Raw genomic sequence first — 15,030 nt, 5'->3', positions numbered from 1 at the left:
CCTGAAAGTGTAAGCTATAAGCTTCTCACTAAGCAAGCAGACGAACCAGTCTAATCTAAGAGGAGGCTGACTTTCTCTTTTTCACTTTAGCTTATCAGATTAGGTGTGGTGTTTCTGTTTCAAATACAGAATAATTTAGGATATTCTGAATTAGAAGTGGTCCTTCCTAAACACACACAAAGAAGAAAAAGGAACAAGGTGCCAACTACTACCTACGTTTTTTTAGCATTATTTTGGAATCTGGTATTTTTTATGAAGAAGTATTGTTCAAGAATCTGAGAAAGAGATACAAACATTAGGAACATAGAAACAGTATTATTATTTGCTGATGATATGGCTGTATGCCTGGAAAACCCAGGAGAATCAATGAATATTGAATGAAGGCTTATAATAAAGTCCTCAGTTATTAAGTATTATTAAGTGAAAATTTTCCCCCAAATTACCCTTATTAATAGCCTTTTCTGACTTTTTACTTGTAGCTTTCAGGATTTTGATATTCAAGGGTCCAGAAGATGCAGTTTGGACTGGTTGACGATAGAAACATACAAGAATATCGAAAGTTACAGAGCCTGTGGTTCGACAGTTCCACCACCATATATTTCTTCACAAGACCACGTCTGGATCAGGTTCCATTCCGATGACAGTATTTCTAGAAAGGGTTTCAGACTGGCATACTTTTCAGGTGTGTTTAAAAAAAAAAAGAAGAAGAAAGATAATGAACAGAATTCTGTAGTGTTAAGTACCAAGTCACTTTGGGGCTAGTCTTCTAAACAATATCTGTCTAATTGTGACTAGACCTTAAGAAGCTTGAGATTGAAGGGGCGCCTTGGTACCTCAGTCGGTTAAGCATCTGACTTCGGCTCAAGTCATGATCTTGCGGTTTATGAGTTCGAGCCCCATGTCAGGCTCTATACTGACAGCTCAGGCCTGGAGCCTCCTTCAGATTCTGTGTCTCCCTCTGTCTCTGCCCCTCCCCTGCTCACACTCTGTATCTGTCTCTCTCTCTGTCTCTCTCTCTCTCAAAAATAAACATTTAAAAAAAAAAAAAAAGGGTTGAGATTGAAGAAGGTTCAGGTGCCCTAAAGCACAGCATGGCCTCATACAGGTGTTTTGTATATTCTAATGAACTGATTAATTTTATAAACTAAGGTCAATTTTGTTTTCAAATTTTAAATACATCAATTAATTAATTACTTTAATTAAATACTTAATTTTAAAATTAAGTGTCTGGGTGGCTCTGGGTGTCTGGGTGGCTCAGTTGGTTAAGCATCCGACTTCAGCTCAGGTCATGATCTCACAGTCAGAGCCCCGCATTGAATTCTGTGCTGTCAGCACAGAGCCTGGAGCCTGCTTCAGATTCTGTGTCTCCCTCTCTCTCTGCCCCTCGCCAGCGCTCGCTCTCTCTCTCTCTCTTTCTTTCTCTCAAAAATAAACACTAAAAAAATTTAACTAAGTCTTTTTTTTCCCTCAAGTGTTTACTGACATCCTGAAAGTTACTTCAGAATATGTTTTTGTGTGTCTGAATTACCATGATCTTCACAGCTTCGCAAAAAAGACCGCTCTGTTCCACCTTCCTAGTTTGTAGTATCAAATCTTCTTTCACTTCTTTAAGTTATATCTACTTTTTTGCTGAAAATCATTTTGTATCTTCTAAAATTTGTACTTGTCCTTTAGCTTTTTTTTCTTAAAAACACAGTCTTTGTAATACTTATTTAGCTTTTGAAGCACATTTTCTGTCACCTGCTTACCAATAAATAAGTTAATGGAGATGTATTATCCCAAACACTGTCAGTTTGGGGAACTGTCAGGAGCTAATGTTTGATTTTCTTTCCATGCCTCACTATTGGTGTATATTTAGCATTGTACACTACAATAATTGGAATTCTGTAGGTATTTCAGGTTTTTTTCTCTCTCCTTGCCCCTGCTAATTTGATGAATGAATTTATAACATAACTCAAATTCATGCAGTTGTGTAAAACAATAGAAATATAAAGTGGCAGTGTTGTGTTATGGTCACATGAATCATTATGAACCGTGTATAAAGTTAATCTTACAATAATCTTAGCAGAAATTTGGTTCTAAAGAATAGGATTACAAAATATACTGTAGGACACATATAGCAAAATATTGTGTGTTATGTATATAGATATAGATATAAACAAGAACTAGAAAAGGATATGAAAAATAGGAAAAAAATTGATTTGAAAGGTGATTATTGTGGGTAAATTTTTCTTCATTTGAAAATATTCTAATGATGTTTATGCAATAAATTATTTTCAAATTTTAGGCAGTGCAGTCTATTGGCTCAAGTGTCTTGTATCATATCACTAAATGTTCTGCAGTAAGAGAGTTCTCTACAAAAGCAGAATTGTTCTTTGTTCCCCCAAGATTTTATTTAAATTCCAGTTGGTTAACACCCAGTATAATTTTAGTTTCAGGTGTAGAATTCAGTGATTCATCACTTACATATAACACCCAGTGCTTATCACAAGTGCCCTCCTTAATGCCCATCCCCCACCTAGCCCATTCCCCACCCATCTCCCCTCCAGCAACCCCTCAGTTTGTGTTCTCTTCGCTTTAGATCAAAATACGAAGGTCTTCATGGAACAAACAATAAGTGTTTAATGAATTGAACTGTTGAGTAATTAGTGAGCCAATGTTAGTTTGCCACTAGAACTGATCTATTTTGTAAAATAAGATTTTTTTAAACCCTATCACTTGGGCTTAGTTAATATTTATTATAAAAGTGTCACTTACTGTTATATATCTTTTAAAAGAGTATGTTTTTTTCTGCCTTCTTCCATCTCCGTCCTCCCCACATCCTCCCAGGGAAATCTGAAGAACCAAACTGTGCTTGCGATCAGTTCCGCTGTGGCAACGGGAAGTGTATACCAGAAGCCTGGAAATGTAATAACATGGACGAATGTGGAGATAGTTCCGATGAAGAGATCTGTGCCAAAGAAGCTGGTCCCCCAACGGCTGCTTCTTTTCAGCCCTGTGCCTACAACCAGTTCCAGTGTCTGTCTCGGTTTACCAAGGTTTACACTTGCCTCCCTGAGTCTTTAAAATGTGATGGCAACATTGACTGCCTTGACCTAGGAGATGAGATAGACTGTGATGTGCCAACTTGTGGACAGTGGCTAAAATATTTTTATGGTACTTTCAATTCTCCCAACTATCCAGACTTTTATCCTCCTGGAAGCAATTGCACCTGGTTAATAGACACTGGTGATCATCGTAAAGTCATTTTACGCTTCACTGACTTTAAACTTGATGGTACTGGTTATGGCGATTACGTCAAAATATACGATGGATTAGAGGAGAATCCACACAAACTTTTGCGTGTGTTAACTGCTTTTGATTCTCATGCACCTCTTACAGTTGTTTCTTCTTCTGGACAGATCAGGGTACATTTTTGTGCTGATAAAGTGAACGCCGCAAGGGGATTTAATGCAACTTACCAAGTAGATGGCTTCTGTTTGCCGTGGGAAATACCCTGTGGGGGTAACTGGGGGTGTTACACAGAACAGCAGCGTTGTGATGGGTATTGGCATTGCCCAAATGGAAGGGATGAAATAAATTGCACCATGTGCCAAAAGGAAGAATTTCCCTGTTCCCGAAATGGTGTCTGTTATCCTCGTTCTGATCGCTGCAACTACCAGAACCATTGCCCAAATGGCTCAGATGAAAAAAACTGCTTTTTTTGCCAGCCAGGAAATTTTCATTGTAAAAACAATCGTTGTGTGTTTGAAAGCTGGGTGTGTGATTCCCAGGATGACTGCGGCGACGGCAGCGATGAGGAGAATTGCCCCGTAATTGTGCCTACCAGAGTCATAACTGCAGCCGTCATAGGCAGCCTTATCTGTGGCTTGTTACTGGTCATTGCATTGGGATGTACCTGTAAGCTTTATTCTCTGAGAATGTTTGAACGAAGGTCAGTATCAAGACAAAATTGTAGTGGTTATGGCTTCTGCAGTAAACATGGCCCCAGTATTTGCAACCGTTCTTTAGTGTGATCAGCAGTATACTTTGGTCTCATACTATTTTGGGAAATAGATAAATATCTTTTATGATTTATAAAATCAGTGTGAAAAGGCTAAGACTCAAGAGGCTAAACACATAAAAACTAATACTTAGATGGGGCACCTGGGTGGCTCGGTCAGTTAAGCATCCGGCTTTGGCTCAGGTCATGATCCCGCAGTTTGTGAGTTAGAGCCCCACATCAGACTCTGCTGACAGCTCAGAACCTGGAGCCTGCTTTGGATTCTGTGTCTCCCTCTCTCTCTGCCCCTCCCCCACTCACACTCTGTTTCTCTCTCCTTCAAAAATAAACATTTAAAAATATATTTTAAAAACTAATAAATACTTAAGAACTGGTATTTACTAGTTTTTGTTTTCAGATTATTTTATGGGAATTTTGCAAGCTGCAATATTCAGTTGTAGTGTTTTAACCTGTATTTTTGTAAGTAAGAATTCAATTCTAAATATTTGAGAACCTACTAGGTTCAAAGCACAATACAGGTGAGTAGAAAAATGAATAAGGCATAATTTCACAGGCACTGTACAGTTAGGAGGAAGGCATTGGTGAGTGGAATAAGATGACAAAAATATAAATGGTAGAAAAGCTGTAAAACAAAGTATAGAGGAAAAGTCAAAAGTTAACGTAATCTGATGGGGGGGAATGGAAAGGCTTTTATTGAACAAGTGCCATTTGAAATCTACAAGTAGAATGTAGACAGGGAAAAGATATTGTAGTTGAAAAAAATAGCCTGGGAAAATGCATAAAAGTAGGAATGCCTAGCATGGCTTGGAGAAGTATCACATACTTCATTTCATCTGGAGCCTAAGATACATATCAAGGGCTAAAAGTTAAAACTTGGAACATGGGGCTAGTGTCTCAGGTCCATGATAGCCGTGTGTCAAGAGTTCTCAGTTAAGTAAGAAATGTTAAGTATTAAAAGGTGACCTTCAGGGAGGGTTTTCTTCCATGTGGTGCAGGATAGATTGGACTTGGGAGAAGCTAATGGCAGAGAGAGGTCCCTTAGGACACTGTTGTAGAGACAGTGACCCTCAGTCCCAGGAGAATTACAAATAATAGATTCAACAAAAGACTTCATATACCCAACAAGTAAGCTAATAGATGCACGCAGATGCACAGTATCAAAGTAATCATGCTGCCTCTTTGGCCACAAAACTTTTGACTACATTGCAGCATAAGAGCTCAGTGAAGAGTCAGAGGTCTTATAAGAACAAGCTATTCCAGAAAGTGTACTGGTGACTCATTCACTCTTTTCCTCATCTAAAAACTAAATGTGTTGAACTTGATGATTACTTTCACCTAAAGTCTCAAACCTCTTATGTTCTTAGGGCTTTAAAGATCTAATACATTTACCTTTTATGGGAATTTCTAATTCACTAAAACTTAGTGATCCAGGCTCCTAGTGAAAGCCCCTTGGCTTTTTGCCTTTGTATTCTCAGTGTCAGAATGCTATAGATATCCAATAAATAAAGCTTAGTTGGCTAAGCTTTAAAAATGGTCAAATATATTAAGGTTCAGATCTTTTTCATTGTTGATTTAAAAAATTATTTTAGCTTGCCTTTTTAACCTTTTCTGTTCCCCTGTTTTCTCTAACAGGTCATTTGAAACACAGCTGTCAAGAGTGGAAGCAGAACTGCTAAGAAGAGAAGCCCCTCCCTCTTATGGACAGTTGATTGCTCAGGGTTTAATTCCACCAGTTGAAGATTTTCCTGTTTGTTCACCTAATCAGGTATGTTGCAATTTATGATTTCTGTTTCCTAAAATGAATTCTATATTTGTATATATGATAAAGGACCTTTGTCATAATTCTTGTAGTCAAGGATTATTAAATATATGGAGGATTTGAAATTATGTTTCATTGTATTTTAACAAATGCTACAAAATACCAAATGTTTTCATTCTTCTGATTTTGTTATGTGATTCTTAAGCATTTTACTATTTATGATAATTTGGTGCATTAAAATTCAGAAGTAAAGTTTAGTAAGTTATTTTCTGTTTGAACTAAACATCTAGAAGATTTAAGAATGAATGTTAAAATTAATACGTTAGTAATCTGCTAGATTAATGAGTTAATAAGTAAAAGTAAATTGCAATGAAGTTAACATTTCCACCTGACTAGAAGGAAAACTTTTGTTCACAGCCAGATTTTACGGTGTTTAAGAATTCATACCGTTTTTTTTTTTTTTAACAGTAACTAGTAATATATCAGTAATTAGATTAACTAGTTAACAATAAAAGTAATTGCAATGAAGTTAACATTTCCACCTGACTTGAGGGAAAACTTGACAGCCGGATTTTACACTGTTTAAGAACTCATATCATTTTCTTTAAATAGTAACTCATTATTTTATTAATGTTTCCGAATTCTTTAAAGTTCTATTAACACTATTTTGGGGCTCCTTGGTGGCTCAGTTAGTGAAGCATCAGGTCATGAACTCATGGTTCGTGAGTTTGAGCCCCATATCCGGTCAGCTTGAGCCCCTCTTCAGGCTCTGCAGTGACAGTGAGGAACCTGCATGGGATTATCTCTCTCTCCCTCTCTCTTCCTCTCTTTCTGCCCCTTGCTCACTCTCACTCTCTCTCTCTCAGAACTAAATAAATTTAACAAAAATATAAAAAATTAAAATTAAATAAAGTCCTATTAGCATTTTTTTAAAAACTTCTTTTTCAGTGCCTAAAGTATACCAGGGTTCATAAAGACATAAGGGTGTATACATTTAAAATGTAAATTCATTCAGAAATATTTATAAAAATTGATAAACATTCTTTTCCCAGTGATTTAATTCTGTGCAAAATGGAAGACCGTTTTCTTTCTGGTAGATATGATTTCTGACTACAGTCCATCACCTTTATTTGAGTCTTTTAAGAAATATTGGTGAGAATTTATAGTTTTAAGAACATTTCTCTAGATGTACCTTGCTAAGTAAATAATTCAAAAGTTCCACTGGTCAGAATTTTGTGTGCAAAATAAGAGAAAGCTACACATTCTCAGCCCTGCCAGGTGGCAAGTTTCTTTTTAGGTGGGAGCTCCAACAATGGTTGGCTCCGCCCACCTGGTGTACCATCTGCCATCTGTCACCTACCACCCCTAAGGCCCGAAGCTCCTCCAAGAGTTCAGCTAACGGTGGAGTTAAAGAAAGCACAGTCCACACCAAACAGGTCTCATCTTTACAGAAATTATAAGTTCTGAGGTTCCCAAAATGATTTTCAGTTTTGACTGTTCACTAGATGGACTCCGAACTCACTGAAAGCTCTTATAGTCAGGGGTATGGTTAATTACAGGGAAAAGACCTAAATTAATTCAGCCAAAGAATAAGACCCCTGGAACAGGGTTCAGGAGGGTGCCAAACCCAGATCTTCCAGCTGTCCTCTCCCCACAAAGTCAAGACAGTGTTACACTCTCAACACGGGTGTGTGACAATGTGCACAGAATATTGCCAACTAGGGAGCTCGCCCGAGACACAGCCTCCAGAGTTTTTACTGTGGCTCCACCATGCAGGCATGATTAACTGCACATGTGGCTGATCTCAGTCTCCACCCCCTGCACACACTGATCCTGCCGAGTCCAGTGCCCACCCTACATCACACTGCTCGTGTGGCTTAGAGCCTCCACCTTAGACACAGCGTTATCTGTATCTGGCTGGCCCCGGGCCCCAGGCCCCAGGCTAGGACACTCCTGTCAGAGATGATGCTGTAAGGGCTCAGAGATCACATCCCAGAAGCAGATGGCAAAGGTCAGACCTCACTCTGAATAACATTTAATTCTTTACTACATACTACACCATTCTTTAGGTTTATAGTTTAGCCTTATGAGGGAATTATACTTAACAAAGTTTTAAAATAAAATGTTATGAATAGTAAGCTAGATTTTATTCCATTTATGAGATTAAACTTTCAAATTTCAAACTTTTGGTAACACATTATCAATTTGTTATTAATTATCAATTATTATTTTCCTTAAAAGAAAAAGAATATTCTAAATTCCCATCCCATTCAAAAATAGAAATGCTTTCTGAAGAATGCTTTCTTCTTCATAAACTGAAGAAGTATGTAAAATTATCCCTAAAACATTAGGAATCTAATGTTAAATTAATTTTAATTAAACAGACTTTTAACTTTTAACTCTAAGTAGAGAACTTCACTATGACAGACTCTAATGTGAAAGTGAGCGTTGTTGATCTCGATGGGTGATAGCTGAATAAAAGGAAAGCTTATCTGAAGAGCCTTCTGTTCACTGCTGGGTATAACATAGTACTCACATGAAAGCCTTAGAACTCAAATGCTAAATGGTGAGGACCACATCTATGGAGACATTCCTTAGGGATGTGAACCGGTTTTTTTGTTTGTTTGTTTGTTTGTTTGTTTTTAATATAAAATTAGATACTTCTTAATTGGTGAAAAATCTGACTCATTTGTATAACAAATCTGTGTATGCTGATCTTCAGACTTCTTATTGACAGTCCGTGCCAGATTATTAAATATTCCTATGATCCTAGTTCCTTTGCTTTCTGTGAATTATATTCCTGAGATTATGTTCAAAAGGCCTATGTGGGACTAACAAGTAAGTTTAATACCGATCTTGAAGAGAGGTGGAGAACACATGCTATCAAGGGAAACTCTTTTCTTCTGTGAAGGGAAAGGGAGAGCCATTCGTTTTGGCATGGTGAACTTATAGCATCATTGGAAAGGGAATATGTCAACTCACCATTTTTTCCTGGAAATACTGTATTTTAAATACCAAATGCCACAGATGAAAGCTGTGTTTGTTCCAAGTTTGAATACTCCTTTTTATAACCACTAGATGGAGCTTAAAGACTGTTTTATATAAATGTTGTATGTTTTTAAAATAACCCATTAATGTATTCATCTAGGAAAATGAGTAAATTTTCAAAGAATAAGGGTGTGAAAATTTATGCTTAATGCTATGCTGTAGAAAATAAAACCTAATCTTTAAAGATTGAGAAGAGTCCAAATGTCTCAAATACCATTGTGTTGTAGTGCTATAAAAAAAATAATCTTAGGGGGTGCCTGGGTGGCTCAGTCAATTGAGCATCTGACTTCAGCTCAGGTCATGGTCTTACAGTTCATGAGTTCTAACCCCGTATCAGGCTCTGTGCTGACAGCTCGGAGCCTGGAGCCTGCTTCAGATTCTGTGTCTCCCTCTCTCTCTCTGCCCCTCCCCTGCTCATCCTCTCTGTCTCTCTCTCCCCACCCCCCTCTCAAAAATAAATAAACATTAAAAAAAATAAATTAATTAATTAAATAATCTTAAACTTTCCTGTGCTGTATTATAAATTAATTAATTCTCTTATTTATGACAGTATAAATCAATCTTCACTACCCATTCATTCAACAAATCCTTGAGAACCAGCTGTGAAATATATATATAACTTTACCATGTTTGGGAAAGTTTCAACCTTGTAAATCAAGTCTGACTTGTTCTGTGTTTAAAAACAAGAAAGGCATAAACCAGATAAAGAGCCTAGTTTACATTCCTAGCTAAAGCAGTGTCAAATAATTTTGTCCCTTTGGCACACTTTTAGAATTGGATTACAGCGTCCAGTTTTGAAATAAAATAGTTGTTGTAATTGATATGAAACATCACTCTAAAGTTGTATGTATAAAATGCAGTGTCAGGAAAATCTTAAGTGAGCAATGGTACGAGTTATAGATTAGATTCTGTGGTAGGTGAACCTTTACAGATGAGAGAATTGAATTCATCCTTCATAGACTCTAACGATGAGTAATAATGTCTTTACCCACAACACGTTCTTGTTAGAAGCATGTTTTCTGTGTTAATACTTCATTGTTAGCGATCTTAAGATCTCCTCTTATTTTCTGTAGGCTTCTGTTTTGGAAAACCTGAGGCTGGCAGTACGATCTCAGCTTGGATTCACTTCGATCAGGCTTCCAATGGCAGGCAGATCCAGCAATATTTGGAATCGTATTTTTAATTTTGCAAGATCACGTCATTCAGGGTCGTTGGCTTTGGTCTCAGCAGATGGAGATGAGGTTGTCCCTAGTCAGAGTACCAGCAGAGAACCTGAAAGAAGTCATGCTCACAGAAGTTTGTTTTCTGTGGAGTCCGACGACACAGACACAGAAAATGAGAGAAGAGATACGGCAGGAGCATCTGGTGGGGTTGCAGCTCCTTTGCCCCAAAAAGTCCCTCCCACAACAGCAGTAGAAGCAACAGTGGGAGCAAGTGGAAGTTCCTCAACTCAGAGTACCCGAGGTGGTCACACAGATAGTGGAAGGGATGTGACAAGTGTAGAACCCCCAGGTGTGAGTCCTGCGAGGCACCAGCTCACAAGTGCACTAAGTCGTATGACTCAGGGGCTGCGTTGGGTACGTTTTACATTAGGGCGATCAAGCTCCGTAAATCAGAACCAGAGTCCTTTGAGACAGCTTGATAATGGGGCAAATGGAAGAGAAGAAGATGATGATGTTGAAATGCTAATTCCGGTTTCCGATGGAGCTTCAGACTTGGATGTGAATGACTGCTCCAGACCTCTTCTCGATCTTGCCTCGGAGCAAGGACAAGGGTTTAGACAACCATACAGCGCAGCGAACCCTGGAGCGAGGCCAAGTAATCGAGACGGCCCCTGCGCGCGCTGTGGCGTCGTCCACACTGCCCAGATCCCAGACACTTGCTTGGAAGCAACACTGAAAAATGAAACAAGTGATGATGAGGCTTTGTTACTTTGTTAGGTACGGATCACAGCGAGCGAGGCCATGTACGAGTCGGAGCAGCATCCGTTCGTTGTTTTGTAAACTTCACAATTAAACTAGTTTTAATTTAAAAGCAAAAAAGATGCAGGGTGATTTCTTATTATTATATATTAGCCTGCATGGTTAAATTAAACAACTTGTAACTCTATGAACTTTAGAGTTTACTATTTTAGCAGCTAAAATTGCATTATGTATTCATATTGTTCAATAATGTTCTTCCATTCGTTTTAATTGTTTTTATCCTGGTACTGTAGTTCACAATAGAAGTATGGCTGCTGACTCATTCAACTGTCAGTTTATCTATCCTATGTTAAAACATTTGTTTGTACAAAATAATACCTTCTTCTCATTGAACCCTTTATGCTTTTTGCCATTACATCTTGTAACTTAATATATCACATTTCAAGGTGGTTAATGTACAAAAAAAAAGCCCCTTATATTCACCTGAGTTTTTATTTAGGTAACATCTGTCTAAATATTATTGGATTTCATCATAATATGAGCTTTCTCAAAGGGAAAAACCTTTGTCTACAAATTTTTCTCTTACATTTAACATTCTGTGATGTGAAATTTAGATAGAGTTAGAAAAATTAATGGCAAAAGTGAAACTCTTTTATAGATTTTCTAATGTTGACTTTAATACTCTAATATGGTACAGACCAAATGGTAAAATCCCAAGTCATTTCTTTTTTCATCCCTATTTCGGGACAGAATTAAGCAGATGAAGATATTCTACTATGCATTAAATCTTGAACTTTATAAAAAATGTACAAAAATTGTACAAGATAAGTTCCAACCGGTAATGTCCTTCCCTGGTACAGGGTGATGCTTGTATTGGACCCTAGGGATTTGCACTAACGTCATGTCAAGGTCACAGATGAGTTCAGTGCACAAGCACTATCACTTTCAATACTGTCATTTGCTACCACAATGACTATATATTTCCATAGCTTTGGGGGGGGGGCGTTTTTATTACAACTTGAAATTGCTTTGCTGGTTTCATATTTATTTGTTGTATTTAAAGACTGCATTATTGTAAGAGTGGTTTTCGATATATTTTATTCACTGCGGGGGAGGATCATGCTACACGTCAGAAAGCAAATTACAAAATCATTCAGATCCTCCCCCCTTTTTTAAGTAGAATGAATTGCAAACCCCGCATATTTTTTTATTGTCTATTCTTGTTTATTTATTCTTTAGCTGTCTGTTTTAATAGCTTAATGATTGAGTATGAAATATGTATTTGTGTGTGATTATTGCTATTTATTAAATTTTCAATATTTTGCTGAATGTCATTTTAAAGCATGTTTGAGGTCTTGTGTATTTGTCGTGTTATGCTGTCAGAAAGAACTGACTGAAATGTTTTAATATGTATCAAAAATTAAAAATCACTTTTTTTGTATTGCCTTGAGGTACTTTTTAAATCAGAGTTGCTCTTTATTTTTGTTGCATTTTGGTGCACGTGCAGATTGAGGCCGTAAAATACTGCGCTGTGTCTAGAAGAACATTGAAGGGCAGGCAGTCGTCTTCAGAGTAAGGTGGTAGCTTATATCAGCACTTGAGGGTAAAAATTCCTAAGGAGCTGAATATATTTGCCTTTGAGAAAACTTCTTAATTAATGTTTCTTCTAAGATGCAATAACTCAATTAGTTCTCTTTGTATGATTTTCAGATGCATTTCAGACCCGTATAGAATATTTTCCTAGCAGAATTTGTATCACCAAATTAATCTTATTTAGGTCCTACTAATAATATACTATATTGTATAGGTTTCTTGGTTTTGTTTCCTGGCATTTCTATTTTAATTTCTTTCTATAATTAACTAATACATTTTCCTGGTTCAAACAGTAAAAGGTGAGTCTCTCCCCTTCCCTGACACCCATCTTTTAGTTCCCTTCCAAAGAGACAAGTACCAATACCAAATTCTGTATACCCCTCCAAAGGTACCATGTAAATCTATAAATGTGTCCATATATATATAAATGCCATATATAATGATACAAATTGTAACCTACTATGCATACTTTGTACTTTTTTTTTAAGGGAAAAATGTATCTATTTAAGTTTGAATATTAAAACTAAAGTTGGGTATTTCTTTTATTTCAATTTTCCCACTTAAATCACAATCAATCCGGAATTTAAGGCTCCATTTTTTCCCCAGTTAATTTTATCCTGCAGCTCTTTATTAAATAACACATTCTTTCCTTACTATTTGAAATGACACTTTTATCATAGAATTTATATACTACTTGGATATGTTTCTAGACTCCAATTCTATTCTCTTCAATTGATCTACCCTTCTCTTTTTATACTAGCTCTACACTGTTTTAATAACTGTAATGTTTAAATGTTTTAAATATTCTTGCTTATTTTTCCATTTGAACTTTAGAATTGACCTACTCAAGTCTCACAAAACAAGGCCCATTAGTATGTGGGTTTTTTGAACCATTTTTTTTCTTAATGTTTATTTATATTAGAGAGAGACAAAACATGAGCGGGGGAGGGACAGAGAGAAGGAGACACAGATTTTGAAGCAGGCTCCGGGAAACAACGTGTCAGCACAGAGCCCGACGCGGGACTCGAACTCAAGAACTGAGATTATGATCTGAGTCGAAGTCAGACAACCAACTGAGCCACCCAGGTACCCCTAGACAATTTTAATTCTTATAGACTAACCTAGGGAAATTTGACATCATTATCATGTTAAAGCTTCTGTCTAAATCATGGTACCTATGTAAAAATGGTGCCCATTCATTCTTTTTGTGGTTGTTTCCTTTAGACATGTTTCGCATTTTACTTTATAGAGATCATCTTCATTCTTAAGAGTTTATTCTTAGGACTTTCAGTGTTTTTGTTATCAATATTAAGGAAGTCCTTTTTATAATTCAATCGGCGTTTAGTATATGTTAAGCCTAATGATTTCTTTACATTCATTTTCTCCACAGCTACCAGACTACCATTTTCTTATAGCTATCAATATTTTTTTCTTTTGTGTTCTCTAGTTACACAATCATATTTTCCAGTTTGCATACCTCTTTAAATTTTAATTGCATTGTCTAGTACTTCTAGAATAATGTTAAATATATCAGTCAATCACGTTAAGGAGAATCAATTGATCCACCGATCTCTATATTTAAAAAAAAAACTTAACCAAGAATGCATGTTGAATTTTATCACATGCCTTTTCACTATGGAGATGATCATATGATTCTTCTCCTTTGATCTTTTAATACATTGAATTTTATTAATATATTTTGTAATTTTGAACCATTCTTGCATTCCTAAAATGAACTACTTGGCCATGTGTATATTTTTAATATATTGCTACGTTATACTTTATTTAGCATATTTGCAACTGTATTCATCAGTGATATTAGTCTGTAGTTTTTATATGTGTGTGCTGTCTTTAAGAAGTTTGGTTTTTAGTTTTATGCTGGTGAATTTGGAAACTTCCTTTTCCTTTGGTCCAGAACAGCTTAAATTGCATTGGAATATTCTGTTCCTTAAAATTTCAGTGAAATGATCTGATGGATGTTTGGCTAGTAGCTCTTTAACAACTTTGTTGCTATCTTCTGTAGTAATTGGTCTGTGTAGTTTTTATATCTTAGCTGACATCATAAATCTTCCATTTCATCCAAGTTTACAAATTTAGTTGCATAGCGTTGAGCAAAAGTATCTCTTTCTCTTTTGTGCATATGGCTCTCCCTTGTGTATTATGTTTGCCCTATTATCTTCTTAAATAAGATAGCTAACAGTTGACATTTTGAACTTTTTGTTTGTTTCTCCCAGAGTGGTATGTTTTGACTATCTCTGTTCTATAATTTTTCTGTTTTCCAATTAACTGACTTCCACTTTAATAAATTTCCTACTTTTTGCTCTCCTTAGTTCATTTGTTGTTTTTTCCCTGACTCCTTGAGTTAGCACTTCATTCATTCATTTTTATTTTCTAATTATTAATGTAAGATTTAAGGTGTAGACAATTCTGAGCACTGTTTAAGCTGAACTACTTAGATGTATTGGTGTTGTCATGACTCTTATATTCTAGGTATTGTGATATTTCAGTGTTTATTTCTACTTTAATCCAAAAGTTGTTTTACAGAAGAAAATTTTTTTCCTTTTTTCTTTTCTTTGTTCCTTTTTTCCTCAGATAATGGAATTTTGGTGTGAATAGTAGTTTTGTTTTCTGATTCTTACATTAATTTTCATTTTTATGGCATCAGGATCAGAAAATGTTATATGTATTATTTGGGGAGATTTGAG

General features: G+C 36.3%; 1 protein-coding gene across 2 annotated transcripts in view; it reads left to right on the top strand.

Annotated features, from left to right (window-relative positions):
* Positions 1 to 11,873, top strand: part of LRP12 (LDL receptor related protein 12) — a 74,947-nt gene extending 63,074 nt beyond the window's left edge. For both annotated transcript variants that reach the window (XM_047842416.1, XM_047842415.1), the window contains 4 exons: positions 480 to 682; positions 2,830 to 3,934; positions 5,636 to 5,768; positions 9,884 to 11,873. In XM_047842416.1, the coding sequence (XP_047698372.1) occupies positions 480 to 682; positions 2,830 to 3,934; positions 5,636 to 5,768; positions 9,884 to 10,750 (2,308 nt within the window). In that variant the 3' untranslated portion in view covers positions 10,751 to 11,873. The remainder of the gene's footprint in view (positions 1 to 479; positions 683 to 2,829; positions 3,935 to 5,635; positions 5,769 to 9,883) is intronic.
* Positions 11,874 to 15,030: the final 3,157 nt, after the last annotated feature.

This window comes from Prionailurus viverrinus, chromosome F2, assembly GCF_022837055.1.
Source record: "Prionailurus viverrinus isolate Anna chromosome F2, UM_Priviv_1.0, whole genome shotgun sequence".
Classification (NCBI taxonomy): domain Eukaryota; kingdom Metazoa; phylum Chordata; class Mammalia; order Carnivora; family Felidae; genus Prionailurus; species Prionailurus viverrinus.
The sequence above is the reverse complement of the archived record's forward strand: the minus strand, read 5'-3'. Positions and strand labels throughout refer to the sequence as shown.